At 40.4% G+C, this 21,577-nt stretch overlaps 1 protein-coding gene across 4 annotated transcripts in view; it reads left to right on the top strand.

Moving 5' to 3' along the window:
• Positions 1–21,577, top strand: part of agrn (agrin) — a 203,290-nt gene that overhangs the window by 121,531 nt on the left and 60,182 nt on the right. For all 4 annotated transcript variants that reach the window (XR_013787839.1, XM_079477927.1, XM_079477926.1 and 1 more), the window contains 3 exons: positions 2,685–2,909; positions 9,075–9,299; positions 10,955–11,158. Coding sequence is in view for 3 of the 4 variants with exons in the window: in XM_079477927.1 (XP_079334053.1) it covers positions 2,685–2,909; positions 9,075–9,299; positions 10,955–11,158 (654 nt within the window). In the remaining variant the exon portion in view is untranslated. The remainder of the gene's footprint in view (positions 1–2,684; positions 2,910–9,074; positions 9,300–10,954; positions 11,159–21,577) is intronic.

Below are 21,577 nucleotides of genomic sequence, written 5' to 3'. Positions count from 1 at the left end.
ATTTTCAACCCTGAAAATAAATACTAAAGCACGAGGAGGGAACAGCTCATCTCCGTGGCGACCCCAGAGGTTCGGAGCTGCTAGGCTTGTTAGGCTAGTCACATTCTTGCAGGCAATTTGCCTGCTTGTGAGGGGAAGGCTTATCTGCGTTAACACGGCGGAGAGCTGAGTGTGCACCTCATACAGGAGATCATTTTACAGTCTATTCAAAGCTCCACCTCCTTGATGCTCATCAACTTTCTATGACAGTGTTTTTAAACGAGTTCACAGAAGCAAAGTCTGTTTATCCCAGCACAACTCTTGACATAGCTCATCGGACTTGAATGCGTACAAGCTTCTTCTGCAGCAGATGTCGGACAGACACATCAGTCCTGATTTAGAGACCCGCTTTAGATCGGATGGATGAAATCAAACATCCCAGGCTGTTGGGGATGAAGCCGATCCAATGAAATAAAAGTAATGAGTCTAAGTTGTGTTGTCATTAGTTATGACGGTGAGGAAGAGGAGAGACTTAGCGGAATGTGTCAGTCCATCCCAAGGGCCATCACAGACTGAACAGACTAGTTTGCCTTCGTAGTGTAAGAATTACTGCATATGGCACTTTCCATGAATAGGAAGCAAAATATGGCCTGAAACTCTTATAAAAGAGAGTCATTTTTATAAAATGGTCAGTAAAAGGAGAATCCTAACCTTCGGAAAATTTTGACTGTCAACCACAGAAGGTCAAGCTAAATATTATATGAGGTGTTTTTTATATGAATTGAATTTTCTATTCATTTTATATGAGGTTTGGATTTATGCAGCCGCAGCTGCGTACAATATGTTAGACACTGAATATTATGTTTTTGATAATGAAAGTTAATTATTAAAATAGTTGTTTACGTCAAGGAGTTGAATATCAGTTTAAAATGGTATCAGAGTTTTTTTATTGCACCTCTGGTCATCATGAAAAAGAAATGCTTTATTAAGCATACATTTCTTTATTACCAAAACAGTTATCACGTGTTTGTTATAAAAAACTGTCCAACTTTCTAACATGTACAATATAAAATACCGCTGTTTCTACATATACAATTCATTGATAGCCTTCTCCAGATGGTCCTTACTGTTTTGTTTGGCAAATAAGGTAAATAATCATTTGAAATACCCTAGTTATGTTTTAAATATTCATGATATGCATTTGTTTTTGTTTTACTCTGCTGTACAAATCTACTTTTAAACAAAAAACATACTATTACTGTAAAGTAACTGTCAGTTGTTTTCCATCACAACCCTTACAAATTAATTAATGTGGTGTGCTTTAATCTGTATATATATGTTATCCAAAAATCTAAATAGAGAAAGGTCTTTCTATACAGCCGAAGTCAACACATCATTTTTTCCAATGCAAATTTAAAACCAGTACAATTGCTATTAAAATAGCTTTTTTTTTCAGATATTGATATGATTAAAGCTGTGTTCTGTACTGTGTTGTTAAAAGTTCTGTAAACAATATCTGTTGTCTTCAGCATCACTAAAAGGTGTTAAAAAAAGGCAGAATTTTGTCTGCAGTATCGAGTTGTGAGTTAGCACATCCTCCACACAGACGTTCACAATGAAATTTTGGAAACTCGAGTGGTTGGTTAGCGGCACAGGCTGGTGAAGTGCGAGGTTCAGTCGTGCAAAGACGAGGGAGGCGCAGTAGTCTTTTTTTAGCGAGGAAGAAACGCAGAATGAGCGCTTTGATCGCACGGCACACGAAAGCGACACTGATCTCATCCTTGCGATGCCGTTTGCCAGGTTTATCACATGCGTATGAGTGGGTTCTGGAGTGTGCGTCACCACTCTGAAAAGTGAAGCGCGGTCCTTGGGGAGATACAGAAAACCTTTAATTAAGAGAGTGGATTCTCTTAACAGATTCACATAAAGTTAAACCCACAAATGATGCGGGGAGGCCGTGGGCTTATGTGACGGCGAGGTGAAAACGGGGACAAAGAGAGTGAAAATGAATCGGAGCGGATGGTGTGGGGGGGACCGTCGGAAATTAAACTAGCTTGAAATTCATGCTTCGGCTTGTCTGTGTTTATCAGTGCCTCATAAATATGTATAATCTCAATAATTATAATCGGATGGCTCATGTGAGCATCAGGTATCAAATACAAAAACGTATTTATTTCGGTTAAATCGCTCTGACGTTCGGAAATCGAAACGTCAACCCTCCTCATTTGTGTAGAATTAAAGTTATCCCTGAGTGGTGAAATGTTTAATGTGAATTATACAAAGTCTTTGTCAAAAAATGGGTTTTCTTATTCTCAGCATGAAAAAAGCTGATAAGGTCCTTCCAGCTATCAAAAAGTATGCTGAAGCATAGCAATTGAGAGTGTTTCGTGAATGCAAAGCTTGCTTGAAATGGTCCGTGGTGAATTAGAGTGACTTGTTTGTACACCCACCCAGCTGTGACTGAAATTCAAGTCTGTGGCGCTGAGCGGTTCTTCGGCCTGGGTTAAGTCGCTTTACCCCGCCATCTGTCCTGACATGGGGCACGTTTGAGCTGCGTGGAGGTGCAGGAAGACCATGTCTTACTATAACCCACTTTTATCTCAGTAATGGGGTTCATGTTTGAAGATCACCCTGCAGGGCTGAATTCCGAATCATTTTATGGTGTCATTTAACCTTCTTTTCATCTCATTTCTTTTGTTTCTCAGCTCAGAAGGACCCATGCAGCGATGTGACATGCAGCTTCGGCAGCACCTGCATCCAGTCATCTGACGGCCTGTCGGCCAAGTGCATGTGTCCTTTGAGTTGCGATAATGTCCCCAAGCAAGTGGTGTGTGGCAGCGACGGTCTGGACTACCAAAGCAAATGTGAACTCAACATGAAAGCTTGTGCCACCCAGAAGAACATCCGCGTGCATCACCCGGGCCGCTGTGGTGAGTCTTTATACAGACATTATTGTTTCAGTATCACTTTCCATTCTTTCTGTCGCACATCGCAACTTATTTTAAAGTGACGATGGAGTGGTAAGCTGTTTTATTTTTTTATATATAATTTCGGCTATGCTAAATTTTGAATGCTTTTTTAACGAATATTATGAATGATATGAATGAATGAATGAAATTCAACAGATCAATTATTCTAAGGAGAGCTCCTGGCCCACTATCTTCACGTGCTAACTGTCTGGATTTCTGATTTTGATTCAATCCCGACTGTTTCATGTTAGTGGGGAGTTGGAGTCACAGGCACAGAGTGCCGTTCATGAAAAGCCCCCTGCCCACCCTGGACTGCCTAATGACATTTCCCTTCCACGCTGCCTGATGAGCTGTCAGGTTCTTTTCTCAGATTATCCTGCCCCCTCTGACAACTTTTTTGATCTCCTATATTCGGCTGAATCCATGATAAGGACTAGACACGTTTTTATTTTGATGAAAATGCTGTCAAGCGCCCTTCTCACTGGCGAGAGTTACGTAAAGTCGGGCTTTATTAATCTTCCAGTCGTTTCAGAGTTTACCGACTGATCTCCGCTGAATCCAAGGGGTGATTGTAAGACATTTTCGATTTTCATGGATTCATTGTTTCTTCATTACGTAAAGAAAATCAAACACTTCCTTTTGTTTAGCCTTGTCAATTTGAATAGATATGACAGTTTTATTTTGTTAATTTGCAACGCAGTGAGATGATCCATCATCTCTACTTTTTAAAGTCGCTTAGTTGATTCAACTTTTTATTTTTTTATTTGCAGAATTTCAATAGAAAACCTGTGTCTTAATTGCAAACCAGTTTCGCCAGAGTACTTAAATTAAATTAAATATTCAATTGGTTGATATAATTAAAGCAATAAGCAAATTACATACATCTCATATTTTGTAAACAATTTGCATATGATCTAGTTTAGTGTTAAAACAATGCAGACCTTATCAGTTCATCAGTTTTTCCCCCCACAGTATTTGCAACTTCTACCAAACTTTCTGAAAGCTTTTGTCTGGTGTGAGGTGTCTGACATTGCGGTGCTTCTTGCGGCAGAGAGAGGCAAACAGACTAAGGGGGAAGTCGACATTATAAATGATGTCTCCCTGTGAGGCAGGGCAGGATGAATGCTCTCGGGTCCCAGTGGACGTGTGGAGTGTGTGTCTCTCACTTAAAACTCTTGGGAGCACAAAGCGTCAGCGAGTACAGCCAGTGACATTGGATCAAACATAAGTACACCATCATAGCGATTGCTCTTTGATTCAGTCATGCACATAAAGTTAACTGTTAGCGGACAATGTTTATAGGATGTTTGACATGCTGCACAACACCAACCACCTATTTTTTACAGTATATCATTCATTTATTTTGCCTGTGGCTTTTATGACCTCCTATTAATTAAATAGCATCTATTCGGATGTTTTGCTTTTTTTTAGATGTGCAACACCATAAACAGCATGGTATTCTTTACAACAGAAAACACAGTTTTGTCATGTTTGTAGTCCTGCCTTTATTTTGTGACATTTTGTCACTATGTGACACATTTAAATAATGTCCACTTAGCAGATAGTTTGACTTTCACTTAAACAAAGCCAGAGCTGGGACAAGGCAGATCCTGTTTGGGTTTGACCAATCACAAGTGAGTAAGCCAGATGACCAATCAGAGCAGATTGGATGTTTCAGAAGCATTATTTTAAAGAGACAGGAGCTACGACAGAACGTTTCAGACAGAAAGTGAAAAAAAGTGATGCATACATCTACAGTATTTGAAAAGTGTTTTTTGAATTATAAATAATGTAAATTCTTGCAGACCCAAGAAATCATAAATTGAACTTGATAAAGAGCATAATGAGAAGTTAAATATAGGCTCTTAAGGAAACTAAATGTGATCCTGGACCACAAAACCAGTCATAAGTAGCACAGATATTTTAATAGCAATAGCCAAAAATACAGTACATTGTATGGATCAAAATGATTGATTTTTCTTTTATACCTAAAATCAATAGGATATTGAGTAAAGATCATGCCCCGTAAAGATATTTAGCCAATTTCATACTTTAAATATATCAAAACAACATTTTGTGAAGGGATGCAGCAAAATTCGGAAGCCGGAAGTTCTGCTACAGCACCTAGAATCTAGGTCCTAGATGGACAGCTTAAAAGGCCATTTTATCAAAATGTATTCAAAATTCTTTTGGGCCAGGTTCACATTTGGAATATTTATACTTAAACAAGATATTTGTACTGTAGACTATTTTAGAATATGTTACTTTGTATAATTATTATATGTAATAATATATTTATGTATTTACGTTTTTGGAAAATCTCTCATCAAGAGCTGACAGTTTTTTTATTATACATCACATTAACTTTTACATCAAACTTTAAACATGTGATGCCTTATTTTTACACTCACAGAAACAAATTTAGTTTTCTTTCAGATATTTTTGCACTTGAATATATTAAAGCTTATAACACTTGCTTATATTAAACTTTCATGACGATGTAGCACTTGGCTGATCGGTACAGTCACAGATTTTTCAACTGTCTTGAGCATTATTGGTGAGCCCTGTGCTTAGCGGGCACCTTACAGAGTTCATGCAGGCTACCAGGTGCCCACGGGCACCACGTTGGAGACCCCTGTTCTAGACCCTTTAGCTGTTTTCTACATGGGGCCTCCTGACTATTTTACAGCACAGCCAATAATAAAACAACAAAACAAATGCAAATATGGTTGTACATCAGGACAGCTATTTCAATGCACACTCAGGCACATCTTTAACCAGCTCTGTGTACGCATTCATCCCCACAAACCCGTTTTCCTCCAGCACATGCATTAAGGTCTTGGCCAGAGACTGTCAGGCACACAGATACAGAGGTTACACTAATGGAGGGGTCTCATACACACTCTGGGGTGGAACAGGGCTCAGTGGGTCTGGCTAATTACAGCCACCACTGCATGGCACTGTTAGACAGCCATACACACAATGTTGGCTGTAGCCGGCCTCTTAATGGGAGCTAATGGTTTCTTCAGTGGTAATGGCTGGCTTGCAGGGCGAGATGCTGTTGAAATCACTGCCCGCATTGTCCTGGACCCTTTTGGTCGGGTTCCATATTCTCCTCCTGTGAGAGCCGTCCTGTTATTGTGTTAGTATATCCCTGACCTGGCATCAACACTTTCTGTCAGCCAGGCTCTACATTACTGCTGGGTTCTCAGCGCTTTTATGTCCAGGCCTGTGTTTTTGTTTTTAATTCAGAGCCTTAGAATCATTGAGCTTGGTGTGTGTGTGTGTGTGTGTGTGTGTGTGTGTGTGTGTGTGTGTGTTTGCTTTTTATGATGTCTTTCTATCTCTGTTGCTTTGTCTTCATTTCCCGCTTATTTTGTTCCCTACTCCCTTCTCCCTTTATTCACTTGTGTTTCTTCCTTTCCTCTTGGTCTTTGTTTTGTTTATGTGTTTTGTCTTTACGCTTGTCTTTCTTGTCTAATTTCCTCCGTCCGCTCTCAGCGCCTCTCGTCTTTTGCTCTCTCTCCACGCGCTTCTTTCTCTTCTATGATTGTGTGACTTGCTCGAGGCTTGGCATTGTCTTAGCGCGACACCGGCTGATAAGTCCTTTGTGTCGTTTTGTTTTTGAAAAGTGTGGAGGCAGGGGAAACTGTCACACTTATTTCTATAGCCATCATGGCATTTCTATTACAATTATGTGGGATCTTGCCAGGGCCGGGCCCCGAAGCCCCCCGAGGGCCCTGTAGACCCATCAGCTCTCACCCACATATCACTCCTCTCCCATCAGCTGTCACCCTTATCTTTTCATACTTCACTGTTGCTGCTCAATAAATGACATGCTTTTGACAACAGCTCCATCAATGGTGGCTTGAAGATACTTTCAGAAGAGGAGAACAACCTACTCTTCAAAGTTTAAAACTTTGTAAAGGCCATTCCTAAGGGAGAATCCAAGATGAGAGCAAGGCTTTGAAACATAGTTGCTGATTTGGAGCGGCAACCGGTTAACATTATGGAAGAACAACCATTAGTTTTAACTGGATTTTATCAAAAATTTTTACTTGACATTTGGCAAAAATAAAGGTTTTAGTTTATTTGTATTTTGTGCAGTGGCGGCTCCAGACAATTTTGATTGGGGGGTCAATGGGGGGTCCTGGTCATTTAAAGGGGGGTCTCATGAAAACCGACAGAAAATACAGTGGACACGGCTAATAGCTGCATATTAATGCTACTAAACAAATAAAACAACACAGCATATCAACTACTTTGTTTTTAATTAATTAATCAATTGTAGTTTGCCAACAATATGCTCGAACTTTAATTGCCACACCCAGTGCCGCTGCTAGCCATATTGGTGCCCTAAGCATAATTCCATTATGATGACCCCCCCCCACCCTGAAATTTTCCAGTTTTACTTTTTATTACCAAACATATAACTCAATACCAATAACACAATAGCAGCATCGCAGTATAAAAACTAGGAACACTAAATAGAGAAAGTAAAATCTTCACAGCTTTGCTGACTTTGTAAACATATGTAGAATAGCCAACACACACTACACATTTGAAAGTGCAAACTTTTCTTCAGTAAACAGAATTAGTAGCAGCACATCCACATTTCCCGAATTTAAGTTAATTAAACATGGACATACCTGCATGTGATGCACGGGCATCATCACGCAGTTTCTTCTTCTTTCTTTTCTCTGATCTTGATTTATAATGTCTTTTCGGGGCCATTTCCAAATAAGTTGCCTAGGCAACCATCTGTCAAACTGCGTCAGGCGCACGCGCGATCAACCGGCGCTGCTGCGGGTGGTGGTGATATGGGAATGTTCGGCCGTTTTTTTTACATATACATGGCTGAAATGTGCCTGCCTAATAATTTTTCTATAGCCTAATGAAATAAAATTAGATTTAAAAAAATGTTTTTCATTAAGCTATTTTTGGTGCCCCCTCATCACTTGGTGCCTTACGCAACGCACGTGATGCGCGTGGGAGCGGCAGCGCTGGCCACACTCATGACAGAAAACATATTTACAATCCAAAAGAACGACGCGGGTATGATTTTAGTTGAGCCTGTCTTGGTTTCTCGGCTGGGCCATGGATGAAATCCCCAGTTAAATGCTCTCCGCCGTCAGGATTCCCAACATCCGTGCCCGCTGTAGCGCTCGATGAAGCGCCATTTCTTTTCATCTGCTCACCTGTCTCCTCCGCCCTTTTTAGGTATTACAAAACGATCCATTTTTAGCTTCAAGAAAAGTGCGTAGCAGCTCTTGCGGGCTCGCGACACCGTCTTGAACGTAATGACGCAAGGCGCAGCGACAGCAACGTTCATGAGGCGTCGCTTTGATTCTTATGTTTATATTTTTTATATGTCGATTAATTATTAATTATTATTGTTCTGCGTAGTTTGAAGAGAACAATTTTTAAATCTTTATCCAGGATATATATAAAATATTTTTTAATCAGGAAGGGGTGGGGGGTCTAATGGGGGGTCAAGGCGTTTTTTGGAAGGGTCTTGAGACCCCCCAAGACCCCCCCTGGCGCCGCCACTGATTTTGTGTACAGTATATTTAAAGGAACGGTTCACCATAAAATTCATCATTTACTCACCCTTGAGTTGTTTCAAATCTGTATTAATGTATTTGTTAAGATGAACACTGAGAAGATATTTGGAAGAACGCTTGTAACCAAACAGTTCTTCGCCAACATTGACTACCATTGTAGGAAAAAAATGACAATGATAGTCAAAAGTGGCCCAGAACTGTTTCCTTTCCTACATTCTTCAAAATATCTTCTTTTAAATACGTTTATAAAGCAGTCTTTCCTACTATGGTAGTTAACGGTGGCCAAGAACTGTTTAGTTACAAGCATTCATTCAAATACCTTTCTCTGTGTTCGTCAGAACAAAGAAAAGTATATAGCTTTGGAACAACATGGGGGTGAGTGAATGATGACAGAATTAAAATTTTTGCGAACTGTCCCTTTAAATCGTATGAGCTTGTTGCATACTAATTGTTTATATGGAAACATGTAACCTAAACGTTTGAATTAAAATGTTTTGATACAGTTAATGTAACCACACTACGTTAATTGTGATTATTAACATCTGATTTTCTTTTATCCCAGACCCTTGCAGTGACAACCTGAACAGCGCGAGCGTGGCCTGCCGGGTAGACCCCAAAACCTACAAACCGTTCACCTTTGCGCCAGCCGAGTCCTGCCCGCCCGAAAGCACGCCCATCTGCGCTAGCAACGGTCAGACCTACAAGAGCGAATGCCACATGGATAAGACGGCCAAGCAGAACGACCTAAAGCTCAAGAAGGTCTCCTCAGGCAGGTGCAAAGAGGAAGGTGAGTTTCACTCAAACAGGGATGGCACCGGCTCCCGGGAGCTCGTGCTTGCGTCTGATAAAGGAGTCCTGCGGCCGCTTTTGATTTATTTTGTCACGGCTGTGGTGCGGAGGCTCAGGACAAATTAAGTCGGGTTAGCAGTACTGTCATGCTTGCACGATACCTATCTCCACAAATCCAATTTGCCTGTCGGGCTCTGGCAGGTGTATTGTGGCGGGACTGTATCTTCCCGGGTGATGAAAAGATCGTCCCTGCCTCGCTCCGAAGCCCTGTGGCAAAGTGTGGAGAGTGCGTGTTTGGCTGTGATAGTGCGCGTACGGTGGCTTAATACGCGTATGCGCGAACGCCGTTCGTGCCTTGAGCGATTGTGGCGGTGTTTGTGGTCCCAGCACAGAGCAACTGTGTGTGTGTCTGCGCGTTTGTGTGTGGGTGTAACTTAAGACGTGATAGCAGCTGTCTCAAATGAATATCCTACAGTATGAGATCTCCAGATTTGCTGTTCAGGATACAGTAAATCAGTACTTGGATCCAAACGTTTAAGTCCTCCCACTGAACGACTGCCTTCCGTGTGTTGCATTTGTATGTGGGTAATTTTACACACATTCACATTATAGTCAACACGATACCAAACCTAACCCTGTTTGCTTTCCGAAAGGGATAGTTCAACCAAAAATCTAAATTCTTTCATTACTTATTTAAACTTGTTTGACTTGAAAAGAAGATATTTTGAAGAATGTTGGTAACCGAACAATGGCGGTACCCATTTACTTCTATTGTATGGACACAAAACCAATTCAAGTAAATGGGTAACGCCATTGTTTAGGTTACCATGTGGGTATGTAAATGATGATAGAATCAGCATTTTTTGGTGAAGTATCCCTTTAATACACCTTATTGGTGTTGTTGTAGATGATTCATTAATGGACATCTTTTCACAATATTGTCTTTATAAGATATTTTAATTCAATGTTGACATTAAAGCTCCAACTCAGAACTTGTTAAAAATTGACAAAAATGTGTTATTAGCAAATACATAAAAAAGCTGTCCCCGATTCACAATGCAAGTTTATAATACTGATTTATAAGTTGAGCTGTCAGGTCCATTTTTGTGTGAAACATCGATTTGGGATCATTTAAGCACATAAACTTTCAGTTTTATGTTTCAAACACAGATGGCGATAAAGAGGCGAAGGTTACAAAATGCAGCTTTAAAATGAAATCTGAAGTTCATTTGACTTCCATTCTTTCGTCCTGTGAGACCGCTCACATCAGTATGTATGTCACATCTTTAAAAAACAGGTCGGATAATGGAATCAAACGTAAATCAAGCTCAGATTGTACAGTGACATAATGGGTCTCTTAATTTTCTCGAACAGATGAAAGGCTGCTGTAATTACACGCCGCCACGGCCCGTCTGTGACAGCTTAACACAACTATGGTTGGAAAAAACACCCCAAATCAATCTGAATGGAATTAGATAATTGATTAAATAATCAGGCACGGTAATTAATTCAAAACCCCTGAGTGAGTCGATATCCCTCGTCTGATCGAGCGAAAGAGAGAGATGTCTCCAGTCAGTGTCGATTAGCGCAAGGACAGTTACTATTCTTTCGTCACATAGCTGATGCAAGTATACGTGTGTTTCTGTTCTTTAGGGGGATGCCCGTCTTGTAAGTTCAACGCAGTGTGTTTGCATGAAAACAGAGAGTTTCGGTGTTCCTGCGACCCCATACAATGTGACGGCACGTACAGGCCGCTGTGCGGTAAGGACGGCAAGACCTACATCAACGACTGTGAGAGGAAACTCGAAGAGTGCCGGACGAAGACGGACATTCCCGTTAAGCAACTAGGGCCTTGTGGTGAGTGTATAACTGCGGAGAATTGTGGGATTGTTCTTCTCCCCCGTACAGGTGTTTCGTGTTTCTGAAGTGTGTCTCAGGAATTCTGTGCGATGGACAGTGTTGGGGAGAACAGTTCTCTATAAATTACAGTACATTTGTCAGTCACGTCATGTTTTTAATGTGACATTTGCACAATTAGAATTCAGAAAACATGATTCAGTAAATCGATGTGTTTGTTTGGACAGATAATGGTTCAAATAAATAAAAATGTGTTATTAATTATTGCACAAATAAATATTATTTTTTATGTTTTATTACTGAAAATAATATTTAATATTCAAATTTTTAAATAGTAAGAATTTTATCTGTAATCTTTTTTAATTGTAATTTTTTTCCCCCAACACTGGTAATACAGCTATTGTTTAATTGGAAATGTATGTCTGGTGTCTGACATGTCTGTCCTGCCGGGAAACTCTTGTGGAAGGTGCTCATTCTATTTCATCGTCATGGCGCTTTCATTCTGCCCTCAACTCAGATGACACATGAAACACTAACTTCATGTTTCATTCATATCCTCATCCCTCCACTGCTTCCAGTTCTCCACGCCAGCCCTTCCATGTTCAACTGTCTCGTCATTTCCCCCTCGGTCCTTCCTCCCTTTTATGTGCTTTTTTGGCTGTCTTTAAACCGTGTTTTTTCTGTTCCAGTGCGTCTCTCTGTCTGTCTTTGTCCGTGTGACGTCTGCTCAGGGCTGCTGTCGGACACACCACCCCTTGAGAGCGGGAAAGAGTTCAACCTTTGACCTTTCTTGTTGGGATTCTGTAGGTCTCCTTCAGGTGGCCCTCAAATGGGCTGGTCTTCTTTCTGTCTCAACCCTTTCTTTCTCTCTATTTTGTGTGATGGATTGTGTTGGAGTGGCCCTCCCTTCAGCTCTAGACTTCATGGTGTTATTGTCACTTTCAGTGGAAGTTTTATTAGCTTCCTCTTACTTCTGATGCCCTTCTTTATGACCCCTGTTGTTCCCTTAGTACCCGCTGGCATGGACGCATGCATGCAGCATGCCTTGGTAGGTGCTGCCATCTTAGTATTCCTGTGAACCCTATAGCTAGTAAAAGTGTCGTAAGAAATACATAACTTAAGAAGACTGAAGAGAGGAGGAAAAATCATAGATATGTTTATATGTGAGTTGAAGTCCTTTAATCTCATTGGACATGTAGCGTGACACATTTAGTACAGTAGTAGATTGCCTAAAGGGGTAGTTTATCCAAAAACTGAGAATTCTTTCATCATTTACTCACCAATCCTGTCATTCCAAACCTGTATGACTTTCTTTCTTATGCAGGACACAAAAGATTATATTTAGCTCAGTGGTTAGAGCATGGTGTTACCAATGCCAAGGTCATGGGCAGGGCCAGACGGAATCCGCAGGTATCCGCGGAATAGTACCTTGTATTTGATTGAGTATGCATCAAGTACTTCTGTGTTTAGGGTTCAAATCTGACGATTTTATGGCGTGATCGATTCCAAAGACATCCACAGTCTGCTTAAGCGAATCTTATAGATCGTGATCGTTTCTAAAGTAGGCTAGAACAAGCGAATTTTACCTCACGCAAAGCAAAAGTAAAAACCAATAACTAAGCAGCCTGTCTATATAAATGTCCACACGATATGGTTTCACGTGTTTTTGTTGATAAAAGCAAGCTTAGCCTACACATTATACTTGGGTTTAAGAAGCGCTGCGTAATCAGACGCAGCAAACTCACACACAACAATGCAATGAGCAAACAAGTTTGTTAAAGCGCTTATGTTTTTTTCCACATTAATTCCTTTCTTCTTCATCACATGTGCTGAAACAGTATCACTGAAAGATCCATTAAAGTAGTTAAAAACACGACTGAGATCGTCATAGTCTAAAGCTGTGAACTGTGCACAGTTTACATGATCATCATTAAAAAAATATGTCATTCTGCATGTAAAATGTATATTATAAAAAACAAGTAGGTCTGTATTCAATAATGGTGTTTATAAAACATGTTCATAACGTTTTTATATAGTTTTAATTGCAATTTTGACAGCTGATGTGTAAATGCTTTTATTTTGTAAAGTTTAAAGGCCCATTCTCTCAAATCTTTTAACATATTTATTTTAAAATATTTTTTTACTTATAACACATTTCAAACAATTTAAAAACTATTCCGCAGAATTCCGCAGATTAAGAAAAAGATTCTGCGCATAATTAACAAAAAAAGTCTGCATATTCCGTCTGGCCCTGGTCATGGGTTCGAAACCAAATTTCTCAAATAATCTTATTTTGTGTTGCACAGAAGAAACAATCATGTACAGGTTAAACAAGATGAGGGTGAATAAATGACAGGATTTTTATTTTTGGGTGAACAATTTTCAATTATAAGTTGCATAACCAAAGTATTTTCAAGGACAACCGAAAGTAAACTTTGAGTTTTACTTTCCTCTCCAAACCAAAAATGCAGACAACAGAAAAAAAACAGGTTCTGGGCAGCATGTTAATTATGGGCAGAGGAAGTTAATCCAGGGCTGTTTTGGCAGGGATCAGAATTCAAACACATATTAATGGTACAGAAATATCTCAGCTTTATATTCCCAATGCTATGTGTCTTACTTCCTGGCAGCACATATGAGGTAAATATGAAGCTGGATGCGTCTCTCTTTTCCCCTCCTTCTCACTTTCTTTCTTCTCTCTTCACTATCAGCCTCCGTGACTCATTAGGATTGTTTTCTAGTCTTCAGCAAAAGATGCATAAATTAACATGTAAAGAGGCATAGAGCTTCTGTCGTCTGATTTATTTCATTATTTCTGACAAAGTAAAGGTTTTGGTCCTCTCAGGCTTTCGCTGGTGGCAAGTTACAGTATGCTTTTTTTAAACATTTATTTTTATTTGCATTTTCCGCAAACAGAACATTAATTAAACATCAAAAGCCCACTGGCGGACCTGAGCCAGGCCGGCTGCCTTTCATGCTGGAGAAGATATAGAGTTTTGATGAACAAAGTGTTGCGCTTTGGACACCTGGATTCAGTTTGATGTTTAATGCAGAAAGTTTAGCTTTGTCTCGGTTTTTGCTTCTGTCACCTCACTTGTTTTCTCTCTTCAGCTCAGTTTTCCTCTCCCTCATTAATTTCAGTTTAGACAGGACGCAACAGACATTTTTATGGTGTCAGTCCTGTAGTAGACATTCATTTGTGACAAAGCGCAGTGGGAAACGTTTAAATGGACCTTTCGGCACACGCAAATCAATGGCGGAGTCGCTCTGTGTGTGCACACATGCAGGTTTGAGGACTTTGAAGCGGCAAGCGTGTCAGAATTCTGTTCCGGCCGCTGACATGGTCGGCTACCTGTTGTCCTCCGAGAGAAATACAGCTGGGTCGCTGGGTCAGCTCTGCTTTTACAGAGATGCAATTCGTTCCGAAATGAAAGAAATGTCTGGTGCTGAGAAAGGTCAACGTGAGACGCGGCGTATGAGGAAATGAGAAAAAACCTGGTAGATGTAGATATATTGAGAACAAAAGACCCAAGATACGCAAGGCAAGATTAGGTCCTGTTGATAGAACATCATGCTGGTTATATAGAGTTCAGGCTCTGTTAATATCAGTGTGGGTTTCTAAGGTTGTTATTTGTGAGGCAGCAGATGAATCTAAGCACCTCACGTCAATAGAAGCAGTGGTGGATGTGTGAAAGACAGGCCTGAGAAGGAAATAAATGGTATAGGGTTCGAGCTCCGCCCCCTTTATGCTCCCTGACGGTATGGCGGTGGCATCATCTTACAGGATGTCATTTCCATCACCAACAGTTCCAGAAACATCCCGTCAGAGATGTTCTCATTTTTCAGCCAGGCTTCTCATAAAGAACCAGATTTTTTTCTTCAACACACACAGATTGTATGAGTTACAAGGATACAGGGATGGAATCTTTCAAATTAAACAGAAAATCTGTGTAGATATTTAACTTGAAGTGGGTGAAAATGACACAGCGAGGGATGAAAATACATTCCATTTATTCCTTACAAAAATGTTTGTGGTTATACAATGTGAGATGGGAATATAGACACTTGTAAACAATCTTACAGAAGCACTTGCTTGTTAAAGGGATAGTTCGCCCAAAAATGAAAGTCCTGTCTTTTTCTACTCACCCTCCAAATCTGCCTAGTTGTTTTTGTTCCGATGAATCCAAAGGATGTCATTAACCAAATAGATCTCATCCCCCATTTACTGCCATTTAGGGACAATAAATACTATGGGAGTCAATGGGGAGTGAGATCAGCTTGACATTTTTCCAAATATCTTCCTTTGGGAACAAATACATATATACAGGTTTAGAACGATCTTCATTTTTGGGTGAACTATCACTTTAAAACTTTTAATATAATTAAATCTTAAAAATATTTGTTTAACATTTTAAATTGGTTATATATGTGCAGTTGGTTGTTTGTGCTTTCTTGTGTACTAGAAATTCGTGAACAGACTAATTTTCAAGTTTTATTGACCAAATAGTCAACACCAAGGTACACAACTGTACATCGAATTAACAGAATGTTTTACATCCCTCACAGCGTCATTTTCATTCGCATCAAATTAAAAACAGCGTCTGCTTTGACTGAATTCTTGACTGATGAGCTTTGTGCATTATCGCCACTCAGCCTTGCTCAGTGTAATTTCAGATCTCTATAACTCAGTGGGTGTGCCGGCCGTAATGGACTCCTAATGATAAGCGAAGAGAGCAGTCTGTTTCTCTAAGCAGCAACGCAAGATGGATCCAGCAAATGAAGCTGACCTAAATACACAGCTGTCATTATAGTCCGGAGGATGTTTCGTAGCCTGCATTGAGCAGAACCTAAGAATACACCATCTCTCGCTATCTGTCTCTCTCATTCTTTTCTCACGGCAGTAGCTCATAAAGACTAAAATGGGAGCAGACTTGCTCGCAATGTCATTGAGCAAGAGCTCAGTGAAAAGAGGTGCCTGGGAATCGGGCGCCCCAGGTGACAAGGCGCTCTGATTAATATTTATCATTTGCATATTTATTTGATTAGCATCTTGTGCTGATAACAGCACAAACCTGGATTTTTTTCGCTGTGGAAAAAAGAAACAATAACAAGTTAAGCACCCATTGAACTTTGGAGGGCCCAGAGAGATGTGTGTAATGAATCCAATTAGACGTGTAGATTGAAGAGCCGGGGTAGCGGGATTATAATTGCCATGAACCTTTGCACTGCGCTTTGAGAGGAGAGGTTGAATCTGGGTCAATGTTGTAAGTTTGGAAAGCTCAGTGTTTGTGTTAGGAGGCTCTTTGTAAGGCACGCTTCTGTAATTCACATCTGCCTTCCTGCTTGTTTACCTCCATCCCCTCATCTTCCTCTGCTTGCCTTTCTCTTTCCTGTTTTAAGTGCTATGCGCAATGCTTCCCATCTGCTTTCGATCCGTTCGCTTTGTGTTTTTGTTTTCCCAGCTGAAAAAAGATGATGGATTTAAAGGGATAGTTCACCCAAAAATTTGAATTCTGTCATCATTTATTCATCCTCTTGTCATTTAAAATGTGTATGACTTGAATTGGTTTTGTGTCCATACAGTAGAAGCGTCTCAACATTCTTCAAAATATCTTCTTTTATGTTCTGCAGAGGAATGAAAGTCATTATGTCATAATGTTTTAAATGTCAAGGGGGGTGGGGTAAATGATGACAGAATTTGTGTTTTTTGTTGAACTATCCCTTTAGGGGCTAGCAGGTAGACCAACTAAACCAGCTGTAGATCAAATAGACTGTTTTGGGCTGGTTTAAGGTGTTTATTTTCGGTAGGGATATTTTCCTCCTCCTTTCCTTCAATCGTGTTATCCACTGTTCTTGCTTTCCGCCTGTCCGGTTTCAAGTTACCTCATCCATGTCCTCACTTGGTGCGGAGAAAGCAACAGAATTAGTTCCATGGGTGAGGGAAAGAAAGTTTAGACGCCCTTGAAGCCATTGTTTAGTGATAAGCGCTCCTGCAGAAACCAAACACTGCCTCTGGGGGGATTTACGCTTGTGTCATGCTAATACTCCCTTCTCTCTATTTTCTTCACACCTTTTCATACACGCTAATAAATGTTTCCCCCTCAAGCAGAATCAGAAGGTAGGGAACGAAAGTGAGGAAAAAGTTAATCGAGGGGATGTCACAGCTTCAGCGGTTTGATATGCAGAGACACAGGAAGTGAGACACGCACAGCTTGCTAGAACTCACAAACTCTTCTCGTATTGGCAAGATGTGAGGAAGCGTATGGATTGAAAAGCCGCTGTTTTCTCACGCTCGTGTGAACGCTCATATCACGATTCGCACATGCACCGTAATCCTGATACGAGGCTTAAAGCCGAGCAGATCTCCATATGCATGTGGTTCAGCAGTTCGCCAGAATAATTCTTAGCGTTTACAGTCATACACGCCGTGTTAAACTTCCTAAGTTTCGTGCAGATTTGATGGATGGTATTCCACCTAAGGGGCTTACAGAGACTCCCATAGTATGTGCTGTCAAGAAATTGCGGTTAATCATATAATAATAGTTCAACCCCCCAAAACAAAAATGTTTTCATTTCAGTCTTTCAAACCTGTATGAAATTCTTCCATTTATTCAATTTATGCATGGAATTCACTGTTTTCACTTGTTTACGTGCATAGTAATAAACCGGCTACGTGTGCAGTGACGTCATCGTCGATAGTCTATTTAGTAATAAAAAATGCAGCGGGAGAACGGTCAGAAGCTTTTATTTTTTATTGTCCTTCGTAGTGTACTAAAAAATGATGTGTCCTTCGTAGGTTCCTTCGTAGTGTACTAAAAATTATGTGTCCTTCGTAGTGTACTAAAAAATTATGTGTCCTTCGATGTGTCCTTCGTAGTGTACTAAAAAATTATGTGTCCTTCGTAGGGTCCTTCGTAGTGTCCTTCGTAGTGTACTAAAAAATTATGTGTCCTTCGTAGGGTCCTTCGTAGTGTCCTTCGTAGTGTACTAAAAAATTATGTGTCCTTCGTAGTGTACTAAAAAATTATGTGTCCTTCGTAGGGTCCTTCGTAGTGTTCTAAAAAATTATGTGTCCTTCGTAGGGTCCTTCGTAGGGTCCTTCGTAGGGTCCTTCGTAGTGTCCTTCGTAGTGTCCTTCGTAGTGTACTAAAAAATTATGTGTCCTTCGTAGGGTCCTTCGTAGTGTACTAAAAAATTATGTGTCCTTCGTAGTGTACTAAAAAATGATGTGTCCTTCGTAGGATCCTTCGTAGGGTCCTTCGTAGTGTACTAAAAAATTATGTGTCCTTCGTAGGGTCCTTGTAATAGTTCTGCATTTTGACATTTCCACATCAACTGCATGATTTGTGTGCAGGAGGCATTTGGGGATTTTGGTTATTGGAGGCATTTGGGGTATTTTGGCAGTTTTGGGATTGTTTTGATTGGCCATTAGTTTTTCAGAACTGGCAACCTTGCCACAAAAGTGACTTTTTTCTTCAACTCTTTTTCCTATAATGCATATTGTAACTGGAATCTCTCAGTTAAGCTTAATATAAAAAAAATCCTTCGTAGGGTCCTTTGTAGGGTCCTTCGTAGTGTCCTTTGTAGTGTACTAAAAAATTATGTGTCCTTCGTAGTGTACTAAAAAATTATGTGTCCTTCGTAGTTTACTAAAAAATTATGTGTCCTTCGTAGGGTCCTTCGTAGTGTCCTTCGTAGTGTACTAAAAAATTATGTGTCCTTCGTAGGGTCCTTCGTAGTGTCCTTCGTAGTGTACTAAAAAATTATGTGTCCTTCGTAGGGTCCTTCATAGTGTCCTTCGTAGTGTACTAAAAAATTATGTGTCCTTCGTAGGGTCCTTCGTAGTGTCCTTCGTAGTGTACTAAAAAATTATGTGTCCTTCGTAGGGTCCTTCGTAGTGTCCTTTGTAGTGTACTAAAAAATTATGTGTCCTTCGTAGTGTACTAAAAAATTATGTGTCCTTCGTAGTGTACTAAAAAATTATGTGTCCTTCGTAGTGTACTAAAAAATTATGTGTCCTTTGTAGTGTCCTTCGTAGGGTCCTTTGTAGTGTACTAAAAAAATATGTGTGATTGACTTCCAGGTGAACAAGCAGAATTTGTATTTTTGTGTGAACTCTTCCAAGAATGGGTGTGTCCACTGGGTGGGCGGGGTGTCAGGATAAAGCACGTTGGCCCCCCATTAAAGAAAAATGAACCTTTGTATGCGTTCTGTGTTTAGACCCCTTAACACTGCGTTTTAGTGGCAGTAATTAAACGTTACACGAACAATTGTAGTTTGAGTGTGCATGGTAATTGTTGAGCTGGGGCGGGGCTACTCCACGGCTATTATATAACACCTCAGAGAACCTCCAAATGTGGCAGAAGGGGCCTGAAGAGTGCGACACCCTCGGCCCACAGTTCCTGATCACAGCTATTACTGAGCTCTTCCAAGGCCTGCTATTTCCTCACACCTTCTCATTCTCAGGCCTGCTTTACCACACCCGCACGCTCACATTTTCATGTGGGCTCCTAATTAAAGTACCCTGACACTTTTCAACCTCAATTTCTTTTTACTTAGCTTTCCTCATCGTTATGTACGTGAAACTCGAAAAAACTTCAAATGTGCCAATTGTGTGTGCATCTCATCCCAGTGGCAGTCTCAAAAAGGCATATGGCTGTCATCCAGCGTACAGCTGGAGTCCTTGAAGACTGGCACTGAAGCACAGGCCTCAGGGATGGCAGCCCACTATTTCAAAGAGGCTCTGCCACTCTGAGAAAAGGACTCATTTTTAACTGAGAGAATATGCAAGCTATCTCACTATACCAAAGGCAGGTGTTTTTTTTTTTTACAAAGTATGTAATCGTAGCTGCATGCAACGTTATTTCTCCGAGATCGTATTAAATCTGCTCAATTTTTTTCAACCCCAGAGATAAAAAACAAAATAAGAGAGCGTAAGAAATTGAGTACGTATAAGCGGCGGTTTTCTTTTTCTTTTTTCCGCCTCTGTGTTCTTTAAGGGTGAAAAATTATTTCATCTTTTTAAGGAAACAAAGAACAGTTCGGGACGAGGCATTATCGGAGGCTGCAGTAAGATTTTAGGAGATGTGCCATGAGAAACGGGTCATCACACCATTCTGAAGGCCAAAAGGGCTTTACTTATGAGCCCGAACTCATCGTCTTCCAGCTCGGCGCTTAGATCGCGCAGATGGAGAGGTGTTGGGAGAGGAGATCTGGAGGAAAAGCCCACTTTCAAAGCCTGCAAAATTAGGCAGAGATCCACTGTTTACACGCTTACGTGCCAGTTCGGGGCATATTTTAAGCTCTCCTTCTCGGCAGAGAAATCAATAGCCCTGTTCCAGCGGAAGCTTTCCTTTAGAAGAATTTCCACTGTAGGACACTTTTAGATAAGCCGAGGAACACAGTAGTCGTGATGGTAACCTGTTTGCTTCCCACTTGTGTTTTTATTTTGTAGTTAGAGTGGGTACATGTGTGGGTTTAGAAAGGGTATGTGTGTGGTGGAGAAGAAAAACGTGCTTGGCAGCACGAAATGCGTCTTTTGATGCGTACTTAGCTTGATATAAGTTTGATATGCTCTCCCTCTTCTCCCATGCAGCATCTTTCAGATGTTGGGTGGGATTTAATGGAGTTGCCGGGAAGAGGTTAGATATAGGGGTTGCGTTCCAATCTCACACCGTCCCAAGCCATTCACTAAATCCCAGAGTCTGGGGCCATATGAGAGTTTGCTAGATAGATCCAAGTTTCATGTGTCAATACTGAAAATAGACGATTGCTAAATCATTTAATGGACACAATACATCTTAAGTTCTTCTTAGTGTGCTACCAATCATGGGTTGTGACTCATTTTGAACGCACTTCTGCTAATGATAATTTGCACATAAGAGTTACACTTAACCAAGTTACAATAAAGAATATGTTTTAGCATGTGCAAGCAAATGGAGTTTTGAATTCTGTACATTGTGACCACACCTGAGGGTTTGGCTGAAATGAGGTATCTTGTAGGTAGAATTTTAAATGAAATTTCCTACTTTTAGGCGCCCTAGGCAGCTCACTAGATTTTAGAAAAATGCACCAAAGCATCTCTCTTCTCCATTCTAGAACCTCAAACCAAAACAGTAATTTGTTCTCCTGTATTATTTTGTGCTTATTTGTCACCATCATATTGTAAAAGAAAGCTATTTTTATTTATCCGGAGACAGCGCGATGCCTGTTTGTGTGTGATATTAAATGTATCAGCGAGCCTGTTATATTATTTGACTACGATGGGATCTAATTCAGGAATAATTACTGCCGTGACAGCACCCTAGGAAGCACAGGTAGGGGGTGCCTACACATACACACTTAAAATAACACAGAGGAGGAGGGATGCCATACACACATTCGTCTAATTTATATGTATACATGTACAAAGGCAAGCAA

The sequence above is a fragment of the Barbatula barbatula genome (genome assembly GCF_947034865.1).
Source record: "Barbatula barbatula genome assembly, chromosome: 17".
NCBI lineage: Eukaryota > Metazoa > Chordata > Actinopteri > Cypriniformes > Nemacheilidae > Barbatula > Barbatula barbatula.
The sequence above is the reverse complement of the archived record's forward strand: the minus strand, read 5'-3'. Positions and strand labels throughout refer to the sequence as shown.